Genomic DNA, 27,641 nt, shown 5'->3' with positions numbered 1-27,641 from the left:
CATTAATGCACTGTTGGGATGCAAGTGATACATGATGAACACATCTTAGTACAGGAAAAGAATATAATAACATCGTTGATAGTAAATAATGCGTGACACCAAGCTTACCAAGATTAACAACATCACAATGTGGCAGATTTACATTTTAAGTAATGAGTCAGTGCATGATTAAAGTTATTACTTATTCTCGTGGTTGAAACAATGTCATTCCAGCGCTTGCAGCACTGGACTGGCGCTCGACGGACCTGGGCAACTGAGCACACCGCCTCTCAATCTCTGCCCACATTCGCTGGTACGCAGCCGGGTGGGTTTCCCACAACCACCCCGGGTGAATTGGTTCCAGCGTGCCTCCACTTCGTGGACCAAGGCAGCTTGGGCATCTATCGTGAAGCGTTTTTGCCCACTTCCTCCCTCCTACTTTAACTTCCACCATTAACTGATCCTCACTATCCATTATAATAAGTGACTTCTATGTTTTTTTATGAATAAGAAGCAGAGATGTGAATTCTCCTTGAATGAATGAGAACAGACAGAACAAACAGGCATGCAGTCTTTTTTCTCCTCCCTCCCCCCCCCCCCTTTCCTCATCTGCGCAAGCGTGGGGTGACCCCGACCCCCGAATCGCGGGAAAAAGAAGAAAAAAAACGCGCATGCGCCAAAAGACCATTGCCAAGGACGCCGGCCTTACACGAGGAAAAATACCGCTCCCGCCCGATCACTACTGCTACCACCAGGGGGAAAAAGGTAAAACTAGTGGCTTTGGATCTTAGTGGTATTCCGGCGGTATTGAAAAGTCGTGAAGTGTATACTGCTGAGATATGGGCGTTAGCGGTAAAAGTGGGAGGTCTAGCCCTTTAAGTGTTGTAACTGCTGAGGAAATTGGTTTAGATATTTTGTGGAATATACGCCACCGAGAACCGTGACAGTCTAGCTGTCTACAGTAATATCACAATGATCTCGAGTCAGTCAAATTCTGTTGTACGTATGCGTCATTAAAGGTGGCAAAACCCGAATGAATAGCTTATAGACTAAGAATCAGGAAGTAAAAGAACCAATGCCACACGTGATTCCAGGTTCGCATACGCACAATTGTACGGCCCTAGTCTCCATGGGGGAGTATACTGCGGGAATTTTGCAGCATTTTAAAGGAAGTTCTCGCATGGGCGATCGCACGAGGTAGATTCGAAATTATTTGCGATGTCGGCAGTGTACTCTTTGACTTCGCCGCTGACTGCAAATTCAGGCCCATTAGAATTTTTTGAGGGGCACATTTATTAATTTTTTGAGGATGTAACTAGCAGGGTAGATAAAGGAGAACCAGTGGATGTAGTATATTTGGATTTCCAAAATGCATTCAATAAGGTGCCACATAAAAGGTGTTACGTTCGAAAAGGGCTCATGGGTTGGGGGTAATATATTAGCATTGATGGAGGATTGGTCCATGGGCAGAAAAACTAGAGGAGGAATAAATGGCTCATTTTCAGGGTGGCACAAGGATCAGTGTTTGGGCCTCAGCTATTTACAATCTATATTAATGGCTTAGATGAAGGGACTGAGCATGTATCCAAGTTTGTTGACGATACAAAGCTTGGTGGGACAGTAAGCTGTGAGGAGGACACCGAGTCTGCAAAGGGATGTAGAGAGGTTAAGTGAGTGGACGGTAAGATGGCAGATGGAGTACAATGTGGGGAAATGTGAGGTTATTCACTTTGGGAGGAAGAATAGAAAAACAGATTTTTTAAATGGTGAGAGGCTTTTAAACATTGGTGTTCATAGAGATTTGGGTGTCCTCGTACAAGGAACACAAAGTTAACGTGCAGGTACAGCAAGCAATTCGGAAGGCAAATGGCATGTTTGCCTTTATTACAAGGGGGTTGGAGTACAAGAGTAAAGAAGTCTTGCTGCAATTATATAGGACTTTGGTGAGACCACACCTGGGGTACTGTGCACATTTTGTGTCTCTTTATCTGAGAAAGGATATACTTGCCTTGAAGGCGGTGCAGCGAAGGTTCACTTGTTTCCAGGGATGAGAGGTTTGTCCTATGATGAGAGATTGAGTATGTTACGCTCATAATAAAGTGATGCAACTGAGTCCTATCGACAATGAGTAAGTGTGACCTTAGCTCTTTTATTCAAACTCCAGAGTGTTGGTATAGCATGGGAGGCCTGCTTATATACAGTGCTCCCAAGCACTGTATATAAGCAGGTTGCCTCGGGTTACATACATAACATCACTCCCTCTCAAAGTCAATAGTACACTTATGTACAGGGTGAGACGATCTTGGGGCTTTTCGCTCTTTTGTCGATCGTCTTGGTACAAATGCAGGTGTGGGTGAGTTGGTTGGTTCTTCGCTGGGCAGCTAGCCTTACCAGGCTGCTGGGGATGGCGAGTTCAGCTTCATGGTCAACCGTGATGTCAGTTACCACTTATGTGTGTGTTGGAGGGTTGAAGTTGGTGGTGTCCTCTTCAGGTTGCTCGTGGCTGATTGTGAATCGCAATTTGGCTTGGTCCACATGCTTTCTGCACATTAGTCCATTGGCCAATTTGACCTGAAACACCCTACTCCCTTCTTTGGCTATGACAGTGCCAGCAAGCCATTTGGGACCCTGTCCATAGTTGAGTACAAATACAGGGTCATTGACTTCAATATCGTGTGACAAGTTTGCGCCATCATGGTACATGCTTTATTGATGCCGCCTGCCCTCGATGTGATCATTGAGATCAGGGTGGACAAGAGAGAACCTTGTTTTGAGCGCCTTTTTCATGAGCAGCTCGGCTGGGGGAACCTCGGTGAGCGAGTAGGGTCTGGTGCGGTAGCTGAGCAGGACTCGGGACAGGCGGGTCTGTAGGGAGCCTCCCGACACACGTTTCAAGCTTTGCTTGAATGTTTGGACTGCCCGTTCTGCCTGGCTGTTGGATGCGGCTTGAACGGGGCAGATGTGACATGCTTGATCCCATTGCCTGTCATGAATTCCTTGAGTTCAGCACTCTTGAAACACGGCCCATTGTCGCTGACAAGGACATCAGGCAGGCCGTGCGTGGAAAACATGGCTTGTAGGCTTTCGATGGTGACAGTGGACGTGCTCACAGACATTATTACACATTCAATCCATTTTGAATAAGCATCCATAACAACCAAAAACATTTTGCCTGGAAATGGGCCCGCAAAGTCAACGTGGATCTTGCCCACTGTTTGGAGGGCCATGACCACAAACTTAGCGGTGCCTCTCTGGGTGCATTGCTCAGTTGAGAGCAAGTGTTGCATTGGCACACGCATGACTGCAAATCTGAGTCGATGCCGGGCCACCGCACATGGGATCTGGCTATAGCTTTCATCATTACTGTGCCTGGGTGGGTACTGTGTAGGTTGCGTATGAGCATTTCCCTGCCTTTCTTGGGCAAAACCACGCGATTACCCCACAAAAGACAGTCCGCCTGTATGGACATTTCGCCTTTGCTGGAACGGCTTGATCTCTTCCTGCATTTCCGCTGGGATGCTGGACCAGCTCCCATGGAGGACACAGCTTTTTACCAGGGACAGTAAAGGATCCTGGCTGGTCCAGGTCCTCATCTGGCAGGCCATACTGGGTGACGTTTCATTTTCGAATGCATCCATCACCAAGAGCAAGTCTGCAGGCTGTGCCATTTCCACCCTAGTGGTGGGCAATGGTAGCCGACTGAGAGTATCAAGCTAACGAATCGGGAACATTGCAACCGATCGCCTATGCGTCCAGGAGTTTGTCCAAGGCCGAAAGGGCTTACAGCATGATTGAAAAAGAAGCTCTGGCATGCATTTACGGGGTGAAAAAAATGCACCAGTATCTGTTTGGTCTCAAGTTTGAGCTAAACTGACCATCAGCCGCTCATATCGTTATTCTCGGAGAGCAAAGGGATTAACACCAATGCCTCTGCCCGCATCCAAAGATGGGCGCTAACGCTGTCTGCATACAACTATGTAATCCGCCACAGACCAGGCGCATTATTGATGGCCTCCGTCTTGGTGTCGGTGAGTCTGATGCCGTCTGCCGCGATTCTTCTCCCGAAGAACTCTACCTCTGGCTTCAGGAAAACACACTTCGAGCATTTCAACTGAGTCTTACGTGATCTAGCCAACTTAGAACCTCTTCCACGTTCTGCAAGTGTTCGATGGTGTCCCGACCTGTGACCAGTATGTCGTCCTGGAAAACCACAGAGTGCGGAAACGATTTTAGCCGGCTCTCCATGTTCCTTTGGAAAATTGCTGCGACCGATCGAATCCCAAACGGGCATCTATTGTAGATGAACAGACCTTTGTGCGTGTTGATGCAGGTGAGGCCTTTCGAAGATTCCTCCAACTCCTGCGTCTTGTAGGCCGAGGTCAGGTCCAACTTGGTGAACATCTTTCCTCCAGCCAGGATCGCAAACAGGTCGTCTGTCTTGGGTAGCGGGCACTGGTCCTGTAGCGAAAAACGGTTAATCATTACTTTATAGTCCCTACAAATTCTGACCGTGCTGTCGCCTTTCAGAACCGGAACAATCGGACTGGCCCACTTGTTGAACTCCACTGGTGCGATGATGCCTTCTCGCTGCAACCTATCTAGTTCAATTTCCACTTTCTTTCGCATCATATATTGCACCGACCGTGCCTTGTGGTGGATGGGCCGTGTACCGGGAACCAAGTGGATCTGCACCTTCGCCCCCGAGAAACTTCCAATGACTGGCTCAAACAACAACGGGAACTTGCTCAGATCCTGGACACATAAGGCATCGTCTACGGACGAGAGCACTGTGATGTCGTCCCAGTTCCAGCAGATTTTTCCCAGCCAGCTTCTGCTGAACAGTGTGGGGCCATCTGGTACAATCCATAGTGGGAGTTCGTGCACTGCTCCATCATAGGAGACTTTTACTTCTGCCCTGCCAATAACAGGGATCAGCTCTTTGGTGCAAGTTCTTAGCTTGGTATGAATGGGGCTAAGCTTGGGCCTGTGTGCCTTGTTGCACCACAGCCTGTCGAAGATTTTTTTGCTCATAGACTGACTCGCACCCGTGTCCAGTTCCATGGATACTGGAATTCCGTTCAGTTCGACTTTTAACATGATCGGCGGACATTTCGTGGTGAAAGTGTGTAACCCGTACACTTCTGCTTCCTCTGTTCGAGTCTCTAGTTCAGCCTGATCCACCATGGATCGATCTTCCTCTGCAGCGTGGTGATTTGCAGCTCGTCTGCATATTCGCTAGAGGTGTCCCATTGTTCCACAGCCTTTGCACGCATAGTGTTTGAAGCGGCATTGATGGGCTCGATGATCACCTCCGCAGCGCCAACAAGGTGTTAACTGCCTCGCATTAATGTTTGATGGCGGCCTCTGCGTCATCTGAGGTTGTGCAGCTGCCGGCATGTACGTTGTGCCATATATATTCCTGCCTGAAAACGCCATTACTTGGTGTACAGTACTAGCCAAAACCTCTTTATGCTGCGAAATTTGTTTGGTGTTATCGCTGGTGGACATAAATGCCTGGGTTATTGTTGTGGCTTTGCTCAGATTCGATGTTTCAACAGTCAATAATTTGCGAAGGATAACCTCATGGCCAATGGCAAGCACAAATAAGTGTCTCAGCATTTGCTCAAGGAATCCATCGAATTCGCAATGTCCTGCAAGGCGTCTTAGTTCGGCGACGTAGCTCGCCACTTCCTGGCCTTCAGACCGTTGACATGTGTAGAATCGATACCTAGCCATCAAAATGCTTTCCTTTGGATTTAGGTGCTCCCGGACCAGCATAAACAGTTCTTCATAGGATTTGGTTGTTGGTTTCACCGGAGCTAGAAGATTCTTCATGAGGCCATAGGTTGTTGCCCCACAGACGTTAAGGAGGATCGACCTTCGTTTGGCAGCGTTTTCGTCCCCTTCCAGCTCGTTGACCATGAAGTATTGGTCGAATTGCTCCACGAAGCCTCCCAATCGTCCCCTTCTGAGAATTTCTCCAGGATACCAACAGTTCTTTGCATTTTCGCGTGGTTGTTAGTTATCTCGTCGCCAATTGTTACGCTCATAATAAAGTGATGCAACTGAGTACTGTAGACAATAAGTAAGTGTGTCCTTAGCTCCTTTATTCAAACTCCAGAGTGTTGGTACAGCATGGGAGGCCTGCATTTATACAGTGCTCCCAAGGGATGCTGGGATCTATTGGGACTCCCAACAGGTAGGCCCTCTCGTGGTAGTATAATACAAGTTGCCTAGGGTTACATACATAAGAGTAGAATGGGCCTATACTCTCTGGAGTTTAGAAGAATAAGAGGTGATCTCATTTGAAACACACAAGATTCTGAGGGCGCTTGACACGGTAGATGCTGAGAGGTTGAAGAGTCTAGAACTAGGGGGCATAGTCTCGGGATAAGGGGTAGGCCATTTCTGAGGAGGAATTTCTTCTCTCAGAGGGTTGCGAATCTTTGTAATTCTCTACCCCAAAGGGCTATCAATGCTCAGTCATTAAGTTAGATCAAGGCTGACAGAGATCGATTTTGGACTTTGGGAATCAAGGGATTTAGAGATCGGGTGGGAAAGGATTAGGGTTAACTCTAACCATAACCCTAACCCTAAAAAAGGAGGGAGAGAGAAAATGGGTAATTATAGGCCGGTTAACTTGACATCAGTAGTGGGGAAAATATTGGAATCAATTATTAAAGATGAAATAGCAGCGCATTTGGAAAGCAGTGACAGGATCGGTCCAAGTCAGCATGGATTTATGAAACGGAAATCATGCTTGACAAATTTTCTAGACTTTTTTGAGGATGTAACTAGTAGAGTGGACAAGGGAGAACCAGTGGATGTGGACTTTCAAAAGGCTTTCGACAAGGTCCCACACAAGAGATTGGTGTGCAAAATTAAAGCAGATGGTATTGGGGGTAATGTACTGACGTGGATAGAGAACTAATTGGCAGACAGGAAGCAGAGAGTCGGGATAAACGGGTCCTTTTCAGAATGGCAGGCAGTGACTAGTGGGGTGCCGCAGGGCTTAGTGCTGGGACCCCAGCTATTTTCAATATACATTAATGATTTAGATGAAGGAATTGAGTGTAATATCTCCAAGTTTGCAGATGACACTAAGCTGGGTGGCAGTGTGAGCTGTGAGGAGGATGCTAAGAGGCTGCAGGGTGACTTGGACAGGTTAGGTGAGTGAGCAAATGCATGGCAGATGCAGTATAATATGGATAAATGAGAGGTTATCCACTTTGGTGGCAAAAACAGGAAGGCAGAATATTTGAATGGCGGCAGATTAGGAAAAGGGGAGGTGCAACGAGACCTGGGTGTCATAGTTACATCAGTCATTGAAAAGTTGGCATGCAGGTAAAGCAGGCGGTGAAGAAGGCAAATGGCATGTTGGCCTTCATAGCTAGTGGATTTGAGTATGGGAGCAGGCAGGTCTTAATGCAGTTGTACAGGGCCTTCGTGAGGTCTCACCTGGAATATTGTGTTCAGTTTTGGTCTCCTAATCTGAGGAAGGACGTTCTTGTTATTGGAGGAGTGCAGGGAAGGTTCACCAGACTGATTCCTGGGATGGCAGGACTGACATATAAGGAGAGACTGGATCGACTGGGCCTGCATTCACTTGAGTTTAGAACAATGAGAGGGGATCCCATAGAAACATATAAAATTCTGACAGGACTGGACAGGTTAGATGCAGGAAGAATGTTCCCGATGTTGGGGAAGTCCTGAACCAGGGGACACAGTCTAAGGATAAGGGGTAAGCCATTTAGGACTGAGATGAGGAGAAACTTCTTCACTCGGAGAGTTGTTAACCTGTGGAATTCCCTACCGCAGAAAGTTGTTGATGCCAGTTCATTTGATATATTCAAGAGGGAGTTAGATATGGCCCTTACAGCTAAAGGGATCAAGGGGTATAGAGAGAAAGCAGGAAAGGGGTACTGAGTTGAATCATCAGCCATGATCTTATTGAATGGTGGTGCCGGCTCGAAGGGCCAAATAGCCTACTCCTGCACCTATTTTCTATGTTTCTCAAGTGGAGTTGAGGTTGCAGATCAGCCAGGATCTTGAATGGTGGAGCAGGTTCAATGGGCCATATGGCCTACTCCTGCTCCTAATTCCTATGTTTAAACATGATGCTCACCCAGTCCACTTAGGCATTATCCTCAACCAATCACTAACCTACAAAAACTATCCACTGAAAATGTAAAACCCAAAATAACCTAGTCATCAACTTGCAGAGACTCTACCTGGGGAGCAAAGGCCTCTACTTTAAGCTCATCTCCTCGCACTTTGCTCCATCTGGGCTTGCTCACAATGCACTGTATGCTACTGTGCGTTTAGTGTCGGGCATATTGCACCCCTCCCATGGTTAACCCGTCCACATCTTTATCCTTCAAATGTGGTAGAAAAATTGGTGACAAAATTATGTTGCCAATTTACTCTTGATTTGTTCTATTCATCAACAACACCACTCTGTCCGAGACATCCAAGATACTCCACCTTTCCTGATTCATTTAACTTTTCTTCAACTCTGGCACAAAGATGCTCCTCTACATCACCATGTTATCTCTGATCCTACAAACTGTCAACCAAGACTTAACTAGCTACATTGTTGTTGGATCACTACTCAACTGCTTTCTAACTGGACAGGGTCAGTGCACCTCAAATCTTCACCTACGCGGCCTTCTGGACTGCAACAAATGTCCTAGTGGACAAATACCAACCACGTCCCATATCATTGAGTCAAACCCATTAACCAAGTTATCTGGTGGTCCATGTGCTTTTCATGCTGATGATGACAATGCTTTAACATGTAGGAATTAGCTATTGTTTTGGTATTCAGTGGCTTATTGGCAAATATTGCTCAAAATTCCTGATTGCTTGGTCACATCGATGGCTGATTCCCTGTTTAACTTGGCTTGCCTGGCCCAGCAGCTGGTTTTCTTTCACTGCTCTCTGGAGATTGAGCACTGACAATTGATACCATTTCATTAATGAGTAGCAAAGGAGTTGTAAACACCGTGGTGGTTGATGTCTTTCATTCAGCTGCAAATATTCTGCGCTTCTTGATCATTCAGTTGGATTACTGATCACTAAGGTGGTGAAAGTGGTTCCAGGTGTACTTTTAAATCACTATCACAATCACCATGGTTCCATATGTGGACCAATTGCAGTGGAGCAGCATGCAGTTTGTAAACTGGCTTTACAATTTTGGTAGTAGAGGGTTGAAAATTGAGCAACAGCGCTGCTATACCTGCTGAAAAACAAATGCCAAAAAAGTTTAGTGGCAATCCTTGGAGGTCTTTTGGACATTCTAAAAGTCTGCAAAGAGAAGGAAAAAAACCCTAAATGTTTGCAGGAAAGAATGAGATCATTCAGTGAAAATGAGCAACTGTTTAGAGCACTGGGAAAGTATCCACAAATATCACATTAAATGACTGATGAATTAGAAAAGTCTGACAACCTGCATTTGTTACAAGCCAACATAGAAACCTGGCAAGCTCTCAGTCATCCAACTGCTGTAAAGGTATTTGAGACTTTCATATTTCACCATTACTTTAAAAAAAACTATTTCAAGGTGCCAGACATCTTGTGCACCATTATTACATGCATAAACATGTTTAATTTGAAATTTTTGTTAACCGGATAATTAAGCAAGTTTTATCTTTCTATTAAAGCACAACAGTGTTATTTTAATTAAAGGGTAATTGTAGTAATATCCTTTTGTTAAATCAGCATTGCTAATCCAAGATGCTTATAACATGTTCATTGCAGCTTCTGTGGAATTAAATTTCAATACTCTCTCCAGTAAAAGTACTTTTATTGTTAAATACTTTAACTGTTTGCAGCTGAAGCGAATGTGCCCTATAAGTCCATGGTCTCAGATTAAACAGGCAATTAATATCAATATTCACAGTAATGGCAATGGCAAACATCTAAAGATCACATGGATGAACTTCAACAATTGTACATCCCTGCCTGGCGTAAAAATAAAACAGGGAAGGTTTCTCGACTAATCAGGGAAATTAAGGATAGTGTTAAATCCAAGGAAGAGGCATATAAATTGGCCAGAAAAAGCAGCAAACCTGAGGACTGGGAGAAATTTAGAATTCAGCAGAGGACAACAAAGGGTTTAATTAGGAGGGGGAAAATAGAGTATGAGAGTAAGCTTGCAGGGAACATAAAAAATTGACTGCCAAAGCTTCTGTAGATATGTGAAGAGAAAAAGATTAGTGAAGACAAATGTAGATCCCTTGCGGTCAGAATCAGGTGAATTTATAATGAGGAACAAAGAAATGGCAGACCATTTGAACAAATACTTTTGTTCTGTCTTCACTAAGGAAGACACAAATAACCTTCCGGAAATACTAGGGGACCGAGAGTCTAGCGAGAAGGAGGATCTGAAGGAAATCCTTATTAGTCAGGAAATGTATTTGGGGAAATTGATGGGATCGAAGGCCGATAAATCCCCAGGGCCTGATAGTCTGCATCCCAGCATACTTAAGGAAGTGGCCCTAGAAATAGTGGATGCATTGGTGGTCATTTTCCGACATTCTATAGACTCTGGATCAGTTCCTAGGGATTGGAGGGTAGCTAATGTAACCCCACTTTTTAAAAAAGGAGGGAGAGAGAAAACAGGGAATTATAGACCGGTTAGCCTGACATCGGTAGTGGGTAAAATGTTGGAATCAATTATTAAAGATGTAATAGCAGCACATTTGGAAAGCAGTGACAGGATCGATCCAAGTCAGCATGGATTTATGAAAGGGAAATCATGCTTGACAAATCTTCTAGAATTTTTTGAGGATGTAACTAATAGTGGACAAGGGAGAACCCGTGGATGTGGTATAGTTGGACTTTCAAAAGGCTTTTGACAAGGTCCCACACAAGAGATTAGTGTGCAAAATTAAAGCACATGGTATTGGGGGTAATGTATTGACGTGGATAGAGAACTGGTTGGCAGACAGGAAGCAAAGAGTAGGAATAAACGGGTTCTTTTCAGAATGGCAGGTAGTGACTAGTGGGGTACCGCAAGGTTCAGTGCTGGGACCCCAGCTATTTATAATATACATTAATGACTTAGATGAAGGAATTGAATATAATATCTCCAAGTTTGCAGATGACACTAAGCTGGGTGGCAATGTGAGCTGTGAGGAGGATACTAAGAGGCTGCAGGGTGACTTGGCCAGGTTAGGTGAATGGGCAAATGCATGGCAGATGCAGTATAATGTGGATAAATGTGAGGTTATCCACTTTGGTGGCAAAAACAGGAAGGCAGAATATTATCTGAATGGCGGCAGATTAGGGAAAGGGGAGGTGCAACGAGACCTGTGTGTCATGGTACATCAGTCATTGAAAGTTGGCATGCAGGTACAGCAGGCAGTGAAGAAGGCAAATGGCATGTTGGCCTTCATAGCGAGAGGATTTGAGTATAGGAGCAGGAAGGTCTTACTGCAGTTGTACAAGGCCTTGGTGAGGCCATACCTTGAATATTGTGTACAGTTTTGGTCTCCTAATCTGAGGAAGGACATTCTTGCTATTGAGCGAGTGCATCGAAGGTTCACCAGCCTGATTCCCGGGATGGCAGGACTGACATATGAAGAAAGACTGGATCGACTAGGCTTATATTCACTGGACTTTAGAAGAATGAGAGGCGATCTCATAGAAACACACAAAATTCTGACGGGGTTGGACAGGTTAGATGTAGGAAGAATGTTCCCGATGTTGGGGAAGTCCAGAGCTAGGGGTCACAGTCTAAGGATAAGGGGTAAGCCATTTAGGACCGAGATGAGGAGAAACTTCTTCACTCAGAGAATTGTGAACCCGTGGAATTCTCTACCACAGAAATTTGTTGAGGCCAGTTCATTAGATATATTCAAAAGGGAGTTAGATATGACCCTTACGGCTAGAGGGATCTAGGGGTATGGAGAGAAAGCAGGAATGGGGCACTGAAGTTGCATGATCAGCCATGATCATATTGAATGGTGGTGCAGGCTTGAAAGGCCAAATGACCTACTCCTGCACCTATTTTCTATATTTTTATGTGAACAGACTGTGACTACAACCATTCCAAACTCTTCCATATCATTTTAAAATAAGTCTGACTCAAGTTAATGTACACGTGTTTAAGTGATAAAAGAGTAACACACCTCTCTGCTGGTTTAATTCATTAGAAGGTTAATAGAACGGAATGCTCAATTTTTGGTTTCCTTCAGGGTAGGTCAATATGTGTACATATGCCCTCCTAAAACCTTGGGGTATGTGGAATATTTCAGGAGAATTCAAGCATACCATGTGATCATCCACACATTATTGAACCATATAGCCTTCCCAATGGAAAATAGCTCTTCCTTGTACTTTTGCATTAGGGACTGGGAGATCCAAGGAGAGAGAGCACGGGGCGGGGCGGCACGGCAAGGTATGGGGGGTGGGGTGGAGATTGGAGGGGAGAGAGGGAACTCGGGGAAGACGGATCACGTTCTTCCAATCCCCTTGTGCATGTGTTACAAGGCACATCGTTGGAGTGGATGAAGTCCAGAAGTCACGACACTCACTATTCACTTCACATCCAATAAACCTGTTAACAATCCGCACACAATGCCACATCTATGGCGGGGGAGGCAGTGTGTATGGTCATGCACTTGCACTGAGCTAAGGGACTTTGGCTGGGGGAGGGATGCACTTGCGCTGGGGTAAAGGTCTTCGGCTGGAACTTGGCTTTTGGGGAGATTTATCCTCTGTGGCTTCTGAAGTCAAAATGGATCGAATTACAAATTGGAAAGTCAATCAGAACTTGGGGTGGGCGCTTCCAGTTGCACATTCCAGAGAAACTTCAGGGTGTGGCTTAGCCTCCAAGGGAACCAATTAGCAATAGATCATGTGATAATGGAGAGCCAATCAGAGAAACGGCTGCCTTTCAGTTTGTACAAATAAACTTTTTTTTTTAAAAAGACATGATGAAAGAAACTGTACAAATTAACTTTTTTCAGCATATTTCCTCGAAGTCCTCCATCCAAATGGCCATTTCTACATGTGTTCATCTGAATAGTCATGTATCTACAGACTTCTATTATAGGGAGCATCACAGCCAAACTCAGTCTGGTTATCATCCAACATGGACACCCATGCACTTTCAACCATTACTACCAAAGATTTCTGAATAGTTTTAAGTTGCCCTCAGAATGTTGCTGTGGTATTGCTATACAACCCGCAGTTCTTTATCCTTCTGATGATTTTATTTTTGAATTGTTTTACTATGAAGGATAAACATTTGTGTTTTTAAATAGAAGTTCCAGTTGACTGCTCTTGATTTTGTTTAGGATTTCAGAGTGTCTAGTGTCAATACTCAATCCAGGGACCCAGGAAGAGGAGTCTGGTCAGATCTGGTGTACTTGATGTGTTGATACCATTAGTGCAGTCAAGTTGCATTCTAAGTGAACCATTTTCAATTTTAAATTAACTTTTTTGTCCACCAGAAAATGATTGTCTAAAATCCGAAACTTGGCAGAAGCTTGTTTGAGTTCCAAAACTTATTAGCTACGCTTGCTCCTACTTACTCTATATGTATCAGTAACAGATGGCTCCCTTTTCAAGCCATGCAGATGTTTTGTTGCACTGTACTTTATTTTAATAGCTGCTTGCCTGCATTCAATTCTGTAGTTGATTTAGGTTTCATTTTTGCATACACAGCAAGTCCTTTTTGCAGTGTTTTGTCTGTACGTAGTACTGTCATATCAATTTTTACGAAACTGCACTACGTGCATGGAAATCTACACAAAACAATGTCCATGTGTGATGACACTTTCAGTAAACCTTGGAAAGAGTGTTTGGAAGTATTTATTTGAAATTGTATATAAAGGACAGGATCGAACCAGCACTGCCTTGAAACATATTTTGCCCATTCTATTTGAGTAACCAGGTCAGAGATCTTATAATATGTGGAAAAGAATCGGTTATATTTTGGGATTGAGAGAAATGATGTGAATTGTCAGTTTCTATTGGTTACCACTTACATTCCACACAACTTATATAACACATCTGATAAGTCTGAATACTCGGACACTTTTTAAGGTCAGACACCATTTTCTTTTGTAGAAATAAATAAATAATTTTTTGCCTTGAAACAAATTGCATATTTACAATGCACAAAAATGTGTTGAAGGGGCTAATGTGATTTGGGGTTCTATTAATACTTAGAATGAAAATTAAACTCAAACTACTTTGCTGTTTTAAATGTGTGTAAAATGTATCTTTCTTCTGCTGTAATAAGTTTATCTCAATCTTTTTAAGCAATTGAATCAGGAGTCATCCAAGGCAGCAGTTGGAATTTTTCTAAATCCATCTGTTCTGTTTTTGTGTACTTTTTAAGATGATCTTGTCGTAATCACACAAGTTAATAATGTTTTTATCTACATGGATGACATGATATTTCCTGTATGCGTAGCAGATATTTTGCTTTTGCTATTGGAAAGAAATTATGTATAATGTGAATATATTATAACGGGCTGAAAGATAGCAGGGTAGGAGAAGGAAACCCAATGGTGTGACCTGTTTGTGCAGGACTCGATTGGTGGTAAAAGAATGAAATGCAGTCAGGGCTTGTATTTGGCATGCACAGGGTTCTACTAAATGTTGTTCAAGATGCTTAAAAACTGACAAGAAAGATGAAAATATCATTTAAGCACACTGTTTTCCATTCACATATTGGATCAGGGCTTGAATCCAGTCTGCTGGGGTGAAAGATTCCTCTCTTTGCTTGCTGTAAGATTTGTATTGTGAAAAAAACTCGTATTACATTTCTGGTCTCAATGCCACATTTAAATTTTTATTGTACTGACATTTTTAGGATTTTTGCTTTCAATTTTATTTTTTTTAAATCCCGAATACTCCTGTACCATCCTTCTATTCTATATTAATTAAAAGAGCTGATTGGACTATAAGGTAGATGAATGAATAGCATTCCATATATGGTTTGAGTGCACATGTGCAAATCATCATCTCCCTGCTCCCAATAGTTACATAGACATAGAAACATAGAAAATAGGTGCAGGAGTAGGCCATTCGGCCCTTCGAGCCTGCACCGCCATTCAATGAGTTCATGGCTGAACATTAAGAGGGCAGGATAACTAAATAGTTTGGTCAGGACTGGACAGGTTGCTCAATATTGCTTCATGGAAAAATTGCCCACTGGTACAAAGAAGTTGGGGGTCGAAATTCGGTACTGCCGTTTTTGAGGCGGTTCTTCCCAAAGATGAGAGCAACGCTAAAAGTGGCATTGCACATTCATCTCAGGTGCCAACAGAGCAGTAACTCAGTAGGCATGCTGAATTTCCCGACGGTAGGCTGCCAGCATGCGAGTTGAAAAAACTGAAAAAAAGTTTCCGAAAACTTCACTGACCCACACCCACACATCCCCACTGGTGCCATTAATACATAAATGCTGAAAAAAATTAAAGATAACAACTTACCTTGATCTCTGGACGATATTGCCCCGGGATCCCCGATGTACTGACAGCCTTTCCAAGTTGTACAAACGCCTGCCGGTAAGGCCACTGTACATAACTAATTTCGTAGCCGCGGCACTAAGAGGACGTTGCACATCGATGACGTCAACACGTGGGTGGCCAACCACCCAACTAAGTTTCTCCGGAATCCAGGAACCTGCTCCCCGCTGACTAAGTCATTTGCCGCCTATTAGCCGCCCCACTCCAGCGCTAGCTGGTGGCGTTATCAACTAAATTTCGATCTCTTTGTATTTCTGGACTGGAGTTGAGGCGCACTATTAGATTACAATGAGTGATATTACACCATGCAATACAGTTTTTGCAGCTATGCCAGTGGTGATTTTTTTCACTGCCTGCTTATAATTCTGTGAGGTTGGAAAAAGCAGATCCCTACTCCCATGTACTCAAGTTGTTTGGTATACTGTTGACCAGCCTCTGTCTAACACTGTTTAATTTTTATTGGCTGAAAAAAGGTTACGAGGTAGTTGAGTCTTCTCAATCATAAAAATGTCACAGGCATCAAAGTGGGCTATCCAAGTTTGTTTTGAAATTCAACAACTTTGGCATTTTGTAAAGCTTCCCACCAGCTGCTTGATCAACGTTCTTCTGTATTGCAACAAAAATGTACTTTGCTCTATGTATTTATGTTAATATGCTGATGGCATCTGCTGTGTTTTCTGTTTCCATATGCGTATTTTGAATCAGATTTTGTTTCGTACTATGGTCTGTAACAATGGTTTATTTTGCATGTTTTTGTCTTGCAGTTTGACCAGGTGGCTCGTCAGCGTAACCTAGCCAGTTTGGGACTGTTTCTATCGTGTGCACAGAAGCAGTTATCTGCCCTACTGGAAGATATGCCAGTAGCTGTGGAACAAGACAGCGAATAACTTTTAAGTAGATCAAACAGATGAAGCAAGTAAAGCAAACACAGTAATACAATAAATCTGACACTACCCACTTTGTTTCTGTATGTTTGGAAATCTGTTCCTTATTGAGTATGCTGGTTAAAAATGTGTGCGTAATATTTACATATCAGTAACAGCCTTACAGACCGTGACATCAGACTATTTTAGGTGTACATTTCTTGGTCATAGCTGTCATTTACAACAGATTGAGGGTTATTAAATTATAAGGACCTGAAACTGGTCTTGAGAGAATTTTGAACATCTGCTGTGAAAAATCTTTAGTTTCTTGAATTTCTTCTTGCCTGTGCATCTGCTGAGAAATAACACTATACTTTTTATAGGTTCTTGCTTCAGTGTTTTATTTTTTGTGACCTTGGACTTTACCAGTTAGGTGTGCACTTCAAATGAATTAGTTACTGGTTTGAATTCAGGTTGAGTCCATCAGTGCAGTCTGCAAAACTTGGATCTTGTTTTTGCTGAAAGTTTCAAGTAGGCAGCCCTGAAAGAGAGTGGAAATATATATTTTTAAGCAGCTGGAACTGCACAGCCCATCACTGAAGCTGATGGAAGAGAACTTCATCAAACATTTTTTACAAATTTCATTATAAAAGGAAAGGAGAGAACTGCTGATTGCTTAAAGAAGCAGTCTTTTCAGAGAGTTTCTAAACATGCAAAACAATGACATTTGCATTGCAAAATTCTTTGCTCTCTAAACATACAACACAATGATACTTGCATTGCATAACTTTAGTGTTGATTATGCATGATATCATTTTAATGTACTGTGACAAAAAAGTTGCTGGACTTTTCTAGAATCTAAAAAAGTGAAACACCCCGTCAAAATATTCTGACACATGACTTCTTGTTGACACAGTGAGTCAGCATGTCTGGTAAGTACACTAACAACTTGCTTTTCATTAGTTTATGGAAAATGGGCAACTTTGAATGATTTTTGCATGTTAACTTCTAGACCAATTACACTGATCTCAATAGGGAAGTTAAATAATTCGCTCCACTTATTGTACTAGTATGTATGTGGACATCTTGATAAATTAACTAGTGTCTTAAATGAACACATTGTCATAGCTCGACAGCTAAAACGGGTAGACTGTTGCCCTCTGTTAGATGCGAGAGTTATTATCCCAGGTTTGGCTAAAGTTTACCTAGGATTACATAGGATATACGGCACAGAAACAGGCCATTCAGCCCAACCATCCATGCTGGCGTTAATGCTGCACCCGTACCTTCTCCCATCTTTCCTCATCTAAATCTCCACGGTATTGACTATCGCCCCCAATTTGGTGTCATCCACAAATTTAGAAATAGTTTTTTTAATTCCAAAGTCTAAATTAATATAAATTTATAAAATCCTTGTGGAACACCCCTACCCACCTTCTGCCACTGTGAATAGCTACTTTTTACTCCTACTCTCTGCTTTCTGTCTTGAAGCCAGCTAGCTGTCCATTCTGCTACTTGTCCCCTGACTCCGGATTCTCTGACCTTGTCCATCAGTCCATTATGGGGTACCTTATCAAAGGCCTTTTGAAAACCTAGATAAATTACTTCTACTTCATTACCATAATACTTTACCTTTTGAAATCCATGCTGACTATTGTTATAATATTTTTGGTTTCAAGATGTTCTATTTTCTCCTAAGTAGGGATTCCATTATTTTTCCTACCACCGATGTTAAGCTGACTGGTCTATAATTCCCTGGATATGTTCTACCCCCTTCTTAAATATAGGTATTATGTTAGCTTTCTCGCAGTCCCCTAGCACTACACCTTTTAGTAATGGATTATTAAATATATATAGTATGGCCTCTACTATCTCTTCCCTAGATTCTTTTAAAATGCGTAGATGTAATCCATCTGGACCAGGGGTTTTATCCTCTTTGAGTTTGATTAGTTTATTTAATATATCCCCTCTCTTTATTTTAAATGTACTTATCTCATTACTAATCTCATCATCAATGTCATATTCACCTGTTCTATCTCCCTGGTAAATACTGAAGCAAAATAATGATTTAATATTTCTGCCATCTCTCTATAGTTACCTCTGGTATTATCCTGTCTATCTTTTAATGGTCCTATTCCCATCCCAATTTTTTTTTAAAAATCTACGTGCCTGTAAAATATCTTACTGTTTTGTTTTATGTTCTTTGATTTAATTTGCCTTCCTCATTGTTTTTTTTTACTTCTCTCCTAATCTTTTTGTATTCTCCCTTATCATGCACTCCCCTGCTATCTGTACTTAATGTATGCCTCTTTCCTTATCCTCAATTGTTCCCTTATGGCTTTATTCATCCATGGAGTCTTATTAGTGTTTAGTTTGTTTTCTTTTAATGGAATTTTTGTTCATGCACTGTTGAACACCATTTTAAATGTTTCCCATTGCTGCTTTGCATCGTTTTTTGCCAATATTGTTGCTCATTTTATTTTCCCAAGTTCTAGTCTCAGCCCTTCAAAATCAGCTTTTCTCAAATCTATTACCCTGCTTTTCATCATACTTATGTCCTTCTCAATTATCATCTTAAAACGTATTTATATTATGGTCACTATTGCCTAGATGTTCCCCAACTTTTACTTCTCTTACCTGCTCTGGTTCATTCCTCATTACTAGATCCAATAGCGAATCCTCCCTTGTTCAGCTTTTACACATTAGTTTAGAAAGGCGTCCTGTACTCATTGTAGGAACTCTGTTCCCTTTACCTAACTCTTCTGTCTAATTAATATCAGGGTAGTTGAAATCCCCCATGATTATTATTCTATGTTTTTTACTCATTTCCCTAGTTTGTCCGCATATTTCTTACTCCACCTCCCTTCCACTATTGGGTGGTCTGTAGACTACACCTATTTGTGAGATTGATCTTTATTATTTTCTATTTTTGTCTTGCTACTGTCAATATGTTATTCCTAATAAGTACAGCTACTGCTCTTTTTCCCCCTCTATCTTTTCTAAATATGTTATGCCCTGCAATGTTTAATTACCAGTCCTGATTTTTCTTTAACCATGTCTCGGTACTCCCCACTATGTCTGGTTCCTCGCAATGTATGATTGCCTTTAGCTCCCCTGTTTTATTACGGACACTGTATACATTGCTGGTGCAGACAGTTTATGTTTAGCCATCTTTTTAGTCTCCTGTTCCATAACTCTCTTTCCCTTGCCATCAATGCCCTCCCTTACTTTATTCTTTCCTATGCTCTTGTCCTGTTTCGTTTATATTTAGGCTGGTTACGTTTCTTGTAGATCCCTTCCCCCATCTTACTAGTTTAAAGCCTTTGCCACCTCCCTATTTACCCTTTCCACTTGGAGATGGGTCACATCCCGGTTCAGGTAGAGACTGTCCAATCGGTACAGTTCCTTCTTGGCCCAGAACTGGTGCCAGTGTCCCATGAAAAGGAACCCCTCTTTCCCACACCAGTCCTTTAGCCACGTGTTAGTTCTCCTGATCTGTCTGCTTCTATGCCAATTTGCACATGGCTCGGGCAATAATCCAGAGATTATTACCCTCGGTCCTGCTTTATAATTAAGACCTCCTCCCTGTTCACACCTATGTCGTTTCTTCCAGCATGGACAATTGGATTTACCCTCTCTCTTTCCAAATTCCTCTCCAGCTGCCATGAGATATGCCTTACCCTGGCACCGGGTAGGCAACACACTCTTCGGGATTCTCGTTCTTGGCTGCAGAGGAAGCTATCTATCCCCCTAATTATATAGTCCACTATCACTACCACATTTCTATTCTGGTGACACCCCCCCCAGGGACAGCCTTCTGAGCCATGGTGCCTTGGTCTGCATTGTGGCTGTCCTCCCTGCAGTCTTTCTCCTTGTCCTCGCGGGCAACAAGTACATCGTAGCTGTTGGACAGGACCAGTGTTAGTGGGACCTCCTCAACCTCTTCTAAATCCCTGCAACCCAGCTCCCTAACAGTCACGCACTCTCTCTCCTGAACCAGTGCTTTCCTCTGGGGTGTGACTGTATTCTGGATAAAACTGTCCAGGAATTCCTCCCCCTCCCTTGTGTCGGAGTGTCTCCAACTTGTGCTCTAGCTCAATGACTCTGAGCCGGAGAGATTCGAGATGGTGACATTTCCTGCTGTGTTTGCTCGGGACAGACTCACTGTCCACAAACTTCCACATACTGCAGATCAGACACGCAACATGCTCTGCCATATCTTAGTCTAGCCTTATTTTATTTAATTAGTTAAAGTATTTTTTCAATTATTATTTATAGTTATATTAATTAGTTTAACTAGTTAAGCTATAAGTTTAATAGAATAAGTTACAGTTTCTGACACTTAGTTTAAACCACAGTCCTGGGTTAGTAAAAAAACCATTAATACTCACCAACCAATCACCTTCCTGCTGTCCTTGTTTTTTGGGGAAATTGTCGAACGTTCTGCCACCACTGATACCTCCTCCAATTAGGTCCTTCCCCCTCTTCTCCGAATTCCCACTCTTTCCAAATTCCCAAATAAAACACTCTGGTTAAGTGCACTCCAGTTAAGACACTCTAAAGCACTCTTTTGTGGTATCCGTTTGCTTGCCATGTCGTATTTCACTAAGTTTAAGTAGAGCCGAGGATTACAAGAGCAAAGCGTCCTGGTGTTTTAACCAAAGAGTCATATGAACAAGGGCTCCTGCTGAACTCATTTCTCCCTCATAATTTAGGTCTGTGTTTGGCAAGGGAAGATGTTGGAGGCGAAAATAATCCAGCAAGTCACCATTTAATATTGAACAAATATGATCAACTTCTGGCATTAACATTAAAATTAATTTTATGTAGATAAAACTTGTAAAAAAAATATACAGTATAATGTGCTTTTATAATCTGAAAATATAATTGCTATTCAAGCATCTGATCACTTTTTAAGCAGGCCAGTGAAACCAGTTGGCCATCAGCCTCTTCTATTGTGCATAGAACATTAGGATTTCTTACTTCATATGGTGAGATGAATACTGTAGCTGCCATACAGAAACCTTCATTATCTTTTTCTGTCTTTATAGTCATGCACTTACATATTTTGCATTGTAGGTGCATGGGTGCAACTATTCCAATGCTACCATTACTTCCTTAGATTTAAAAAAGAATACTGGCAAAACATTTATAACAGAAGCTGAGCAATGCTTAAAGGTAATTAACACTTCCTAGGGTAAACCTAATGACAATTCTCTCTTTTTTGGTTCCTCTTTCCCTTATCCCACCTCACCATTTACCCTCCCCCCTCCCCTCCCCCCCAAGCAAATATGGAAGAAATCGGGTTGACATCATGATTAGTGGATCCTTTACAAAGCTCATGTTATTAACTTGCAAAAACATCTGAAGTACACGCTCAAATACCAGCAAATTATACAACCTCCTGTCAGCACTGTCATTTATCACAAATTGTGGCAATGGTTCAGGAATATCTAACACATGGAAAAAGGAAAAAATTGACACTTCAGTTATATATTTGAGTGATAAAGAATGGCAAAAGGAAATATGTGAGGATCAGAACAGAAGACCATGATAGACTTGGGAATGTTAAAAACCATTGCTAGAAAGCAAATATATAATTGCACTGAAAAGTTGCGCATAGCTTGTCAAAGAATGCTGAGGGTTTTTTAAGCCTTAAATACGTAGTGAAACAACTACAACTTGTATTTATATAGTGCTTTAATATAGGAAAACTTCCCGAGGCGTAATTAGACACAAATTGATACCGAGCCAAAGGAGGAGATATTTGGAGAAGTGATTCAAAGCTTGATCAAAGAAGTAGGTTTTAACAAGGGTCTTAAAGGGGAGAGTGGAGTGGCGAGGCAGAGAGGTTGAGGGAGGAAGTTACATGAGCTTGGGGCCGAGGCATCTGATTACATTGCCGCCAATGGTGAGGTGCAGGGAGTGAGGCATATGTAAGAGACCAGCGTTGGGGGAATGCAGAGTTCTCGGACGGTTGGAGGAGGTTATGGAGCGAGGCCATGAAGGAATTTGAACACTGCGAATTTTTAATTGGAAACGTTGGTTGACTGAAAGCCAATGTAGGTCAGCGAGCACAGGGATTTGGTGCAGGTTAGAATATAGCAGCAGAATTTTGGATGAGATCAAGTTTATACAAGGTGGAAGTTGGAAGGCCAACAAGTATGGATGATGGTTACAGCAGCAGATGGGCTGAGGAAGGGGCAGATATGGATGATACGGAGCAGGAAGTAGACTGTCTTCATGGTGGAGAGGACATGGGCTTGGAAGCTCAACTCAGTGTCCAGTAGGATGCTGTTACGAACAGTCTGGTTCAGCTCGAGACGGGAGGGTGCTGGAATCGGTGGCGTAAACACAAAATTGATACATAACAACTTAAAAGTCTCCATGGGAAAACACTACCACAGGGCGATGAGATATTGCACTCAACTAATAAATATCAGCTGATCTCAGCAAATGTCATAGTCTGTTCAATGATAGCCCACTATTATAAAACTGATATATGTTTAAACTGGTTAAAGTTTGTGAGAAAATTTGTTGAAATAGTTTAACTTCATTCTGAAAAAGAAATTGTATAATTTTCATTAAATCGGAAGACTTCTGTCATTATTTTGCATCTCCTTTTAAAAGCCACCAAAAATGCGGCCAGCACAATCTCGTTAGAATTTGCTTTTTCCTGCAGTATTAGATAAGTAGCTACAGTTTATGGTGTGCATATACTCTGAACTGGTTAAACTTAGTTCTGTTTTTGTACACTCAAATTTGCTGTGAAATTTAGTTGGAATAATAAATTTCAGTCAGCATTTTTTCAAAGCTTTTTTCTCCTTCAGAATCTCACCCCCCCAGGCCTTTGTGAATTATCTTTTCAAACTCGCTGAAAATAGATTCCAACTCAAGATTTTGTAAGTCAAGCTGATCCATGATTAACTTTTGTGTTTTTCTATTTCAGACTTCTTTTTAAACTATGAAGCAGTTGACACAATTGAAAAGACATGGGGAACAGTTAAATTATATAGTCAATCAGCACCTTCGCATGGTCAGGTTTAAAATCTACTTTTAGTTTCCCAGTGATGTTACTCCTGATAATTGAATTATTTTGCCTGTTAATTGCATTTTTTTTTCTTACTCAAGTTACACATTTATTACTTCTACAGTGAAAATGTGTAATTATCTGTTGTATGACTTGTAATTTTTCACCATTCCATTAAATTACATCAAGTTTAAATTAAATAATATGAAATACTTTATATTTAAGACTGCCTTTGGTTATGATAACTATGAATAAATGATGCAACAGAAAATTTTTACCATGACTATTCTGTTTAATTGGGATGTCCTGATATCAAATAGTGCTGTGAAGAAAACAAGGGTGCATTACAACTGCAGCTACCAATCTCAGACCAGTCGTGGTTCTGATTCCAACCAGCCAGAACTGCATTCACATTGCCTGGAAGAGACTGGAACAGTTTTGTCCAGGAGAGACCTGGATCAAGGCATGGACAGAGGTCTCTCGCAACAGTTAAAATATAAATACTTAGAAAACGGAGAGAGAAAAATCCCAGCCTTCTCTATTTAAACTGAAGGTAACTGGGCTTACAAAGTGTCTAATGGGTCCAACAGACTCCTGAGTATTTTGTAAGCCAGGTTTGACATTGCACTGGACTTGCACTTCATGTGGGGTTAAATGGAAGTGGTGTGAGACTACCCACTTCAACGAGCCTCAGTCCGCTTCTATATGGTCAGATGATGAAACTGGATTTACCCTCCAAGTTCAGTGTTAGCATGAAGAAAAATCTCTTGCATTGAATTTAAACTTGAAATTTGAATGCACCCTAACATGGCAAAATCAATTAGTTATACAGAACTGTGTGCCTATCCAAACATGGACCACCAATGCTATCCTTTCAACACATGACTGGTTGAGAGGAATTATTTATCCATGTCTTACAATGAATTCCTGACCAGAAAATAAAACATTATTAAAAACCCACTTTTCACTTAACAGGGATTCAGCATTGAAGGCAAGTGTCAGCCTTGGCTCACTTACCTCTGATTCAAAAGGTTGAGCGTTCAAACCCTACTCTAGAAACTTGAGTACATATTTAGTGCATTACTGAAGGAGTGCTGCACTGTTCGAAGTGCCATCTTTCAACTGAGGCCCTGTCAAAGGGGTGGGGGGAGGTGGGGGGGAGAATTGGCGGCGGCACATTTAGTTAAATATATTTTAAAATCTTACCTGTTGGTTGCGGCTAACAGACTGTCCCTTTAAGGATCACCTGTTAGGCCGCATGTAGGCCAGCTTTACCTGAGTGCAGCTGGTGCTGGTACCGGCTGTCTCGTGGCAAACCAATCTTGCAGTGAGGGCCTGGTAGGTATTTGTTGCATATGCAGACTATAGATATACTCTCTGTGTAGTCACTGTGTGGTTGCATAAGATGGAGACTTGTTTACCTGATGTACCATCAATAAGGGTTACACTGTATATACATGCTGGCACCACTAGAGGGTACAACTGGTGGCGACCGGGGAGTTTCCTGCCCTGGTGGCAGGGCCCAGTATAAAAGGCTGTACATCATGCTTGTGCCTCACTCTGGAGTTTAGAATAAAGGACCAAGGTCACTACAATTTGAGTACAACACATTGCTTCGTGGAGTCATTCATAAGTACATTACAGACATAATAGTATTAAACCCCATATTTGCGTATGCAAAAGGCCCAAAGCTTGTTTCAGGCATGGGCACTGCGCGCCGATATTTTGCCCTTTACCAATATCGCAGTTGGCACACTTCCGACATGTGTTTCATGTCTGCTTTATTGTAGGTTTATGAAGCCACTTTGCGCTCGAAAAACGGGTGCTGCATGGCAGAATTTCTAGGTCCAGGTGGTTTCTCCTAGGGAAGGAGGATAATTCTGAAACCGAGTTAACCTTCTCTGCTCCAGCATACCTACAAGCAGTTGGGGTTGGTAGCAATTTGCCTGTCCACCTTTTAGTTAAGAAAACGTCTGGAATCTGTCCTGACCCCCACATTTTAGATCTCCAATCATGGTTTGAAATAATAACATGCATTCAAACCCATCTAACTGAGGCAAAACTGACAGTCCTGGGGATAAACTTCAAAAACATTTGGCAGGTGTTCAACTATTTGCAATCATATTGTAAAACATGTTATTTTTAAAAGTTCTGACATGTTACTGATTATTTGAAAACTGCATTATTGTCTTCATTCACACTTTATTTGTGTCCCACTATCCCTGTACAGCAGCAGTCATTGTATATCTAGGAAAAAATTGAGTTCAACCTATGGGATGGTGGTGCAATGTAGATGGTGCTTAATACTTCAAAAAAAGCACCTGTTTGGTCGAACAGCAACAAAAAAATGACATTCTCTACATTCTAATGGGGATTACAATGAAATGGACTAAAGGAAATGCAATTACAGAACAAATGTTGATTTCTGCCATTAATCAAATGAACCAGTTCATGCCATTCCATGCAGCACGGATGGTCCCACAGGGTTAAAGTCCAAAAACAGTTTGTCCATTTTGTATGGATTTTCTTGTACAAGGGAGATAGCTGGAAGACTTGCGTATTTATTTAAGAAATGGTGCAAAGCAGAAGACTGGCAAGCACCTCCGGCTGCAAGCAGACCTGATAGCAAAGTTCAGCTTTGCCACACATGGTCTAAGACAAACATCACCCACTGTGTTCAACTATTTTTAGAAACAAACTAAAAACTATTCATTCTTCAAATTGTTTAAACTTCCTGCTCCAAGGTCCACCAGACACTAAGCATGAGGTGGAAAAGTAACATGCCGTAACCTAGACAAGTATGTGAGCATGGAGCTGGTGAAAGGGTTCTCCTCTTGTGTCAACAATTACACTCCAGCAGCCTGAATTGTTTGGTATTCGAGGCACATTTGATTTGGAGTGCGGAATCCCAAAAAAATTCCTGCACCATTTTGGGAAATACTATACTAAACTTCCTATCTATTTCTCAGTTCACTCCTCCACCTTTAACCTTTTCATTAGTGTCTAGCTCGCTTGAACTTGCGGACCAAAATTTGAAGTAAACTTTTTTGAATGTTCTTTTCTGACATGAAACTTTGCTGTAACCTCTAATTACTATAGTTCTTCTAGCTCAGAGGTATCTCCTGTGTGGAAATTGTTGCTACATCTGGCCTACATTTCACCATTGGTCTGGATTTTCTCAGCCGCTAGCAGTATGCCCCATTTCAGGTGTTACATGGCTGACCATTAGTGATGGATAAATAGGATATTGAAATGGACTATTGCTGTAAGAGAAAATTGCTGCAGGAGGCACGGTAATCATTTTCCAGTAGGTAGTGAGCTGTTTATTCAGCTCCCTCAGACTGTCAGAATTAACACAACCTGTAAACTTGGCATCTTCCAAAGACAGATTCTCCTGATTAGGGTTTTTGGCTGATGCAGCATTTCAGAAAAGCGATAATCTGTTCCTAGATCAGACTAATTCAAAATTATGAATATTTTCTTGTGTATCCATGCACATGCAAACTGGAATAAACAGAAAATATAAAAATAATTGATCTGTTTATGCTTTGATCCAAGGTTGTTCCAGACAGAAAATATTAAAAAGGAATATAGGAAAATGTGTAATGTACTGGAAACTCAACTAATAATTTTTTTTCTCTCTTGCCTTGCTTCAGCTTTGATTTTCTCTCTGTCTGAGTTGGAAGATATTTTACTTTACTTCCTAATTAATTGTCACCCTCAGCCACTCTTCTGCTTTCCCAGGGTGTCAGTTACAGAGTAGCAATGGCAGAGGCCTGATAATAAATTGTCTGCCTGCTGACCTCATGGCTAGGGATGGTGTTTGGCACTGGAAGGCCACTGAAAGGGATGTCAGACAAATACCTTTTTCTAAAATAAGGATCTTTCTGCTCATTATTGCTGGCTTCTATTTTTCTCATTCTGTCCATTTCTTACTCTATTTGTGTCTCTACCTAGACACATACATATTTCAGAATCTGTCTGAAAAAGTTTTTTGGAATACGTTTTTATCATAGAAAATACTGGTAGTATTTTCGTTGAGTATTTGGAAGAGTCAGAATACATTCAAGTTCATGAAGAAAAGCAATGTTAGTAATGAAATGGTGCCTAAAAGGCTGGCGTACTTGAGGCATCAACACCAGATGGACTACATCCAAAAGTACTTAAGGAAATGAGGTTAGAAGAAGGGTTTCTGTGGCTGAAGGTCTCCACAGCTCATTAAACACAGGTGGTACCGGAAAATTCGAAAATAACTAATATTGTTCCAATTTTTAGATAAAT

General features: G+C 41.9%; 1 protein-coding gene across 3 annotated transcripts in view; it reads left to right on the top strand.

Moving 5' to 3' along the window:
* LOC139280736 (coiled-coil domain-containing protein 91-like) overlaps positions 1 to 16,716 on the top strand; it is a 198,341-nt gene extending 181,625 nt beyond the window's left edge. For all 3 annotated transcript variants that reach the window (XM_070900400.1, XM_070900401.1, XM_070900402.1), the window contains exon 13: positions 16,232 to 16,716. In XM_070900400.1, coding sequence (XP_070756501.1) covers positions 16,232 to 16,354 — 123 coding nt within the window. In that variant the 3' untranslated portion in view covers positions 16,355 to 16,716. The remainder of the gene's footprint in view (positions 1 to 16,231) is intronic.
* The last annotated feature ends 10,925 nt before the right edge of the window (positions 16,717 to 27,641 follow it).

This window comes from Pristiophorus japonicus, chromosome 15 (genome assembly GCF_044704955.1).
Source record: "Pristiophorus japonicus isolate sPriJap1 chromosome 15, sPriJap1.hap1, whole genome shotgun sequence".
In the NCBI taxonomy this organism is placed as follows: Eukaryota; Metazoa; Chordata; class Chondrichthyes; family Pristiophoridae; genus Pristiophorus; species Pristiophorus japonicus.
Note: the sequence above shows the minus strand (reverse complement) of the source record. Positions and strands in the feature narration are given on the sequence as shown.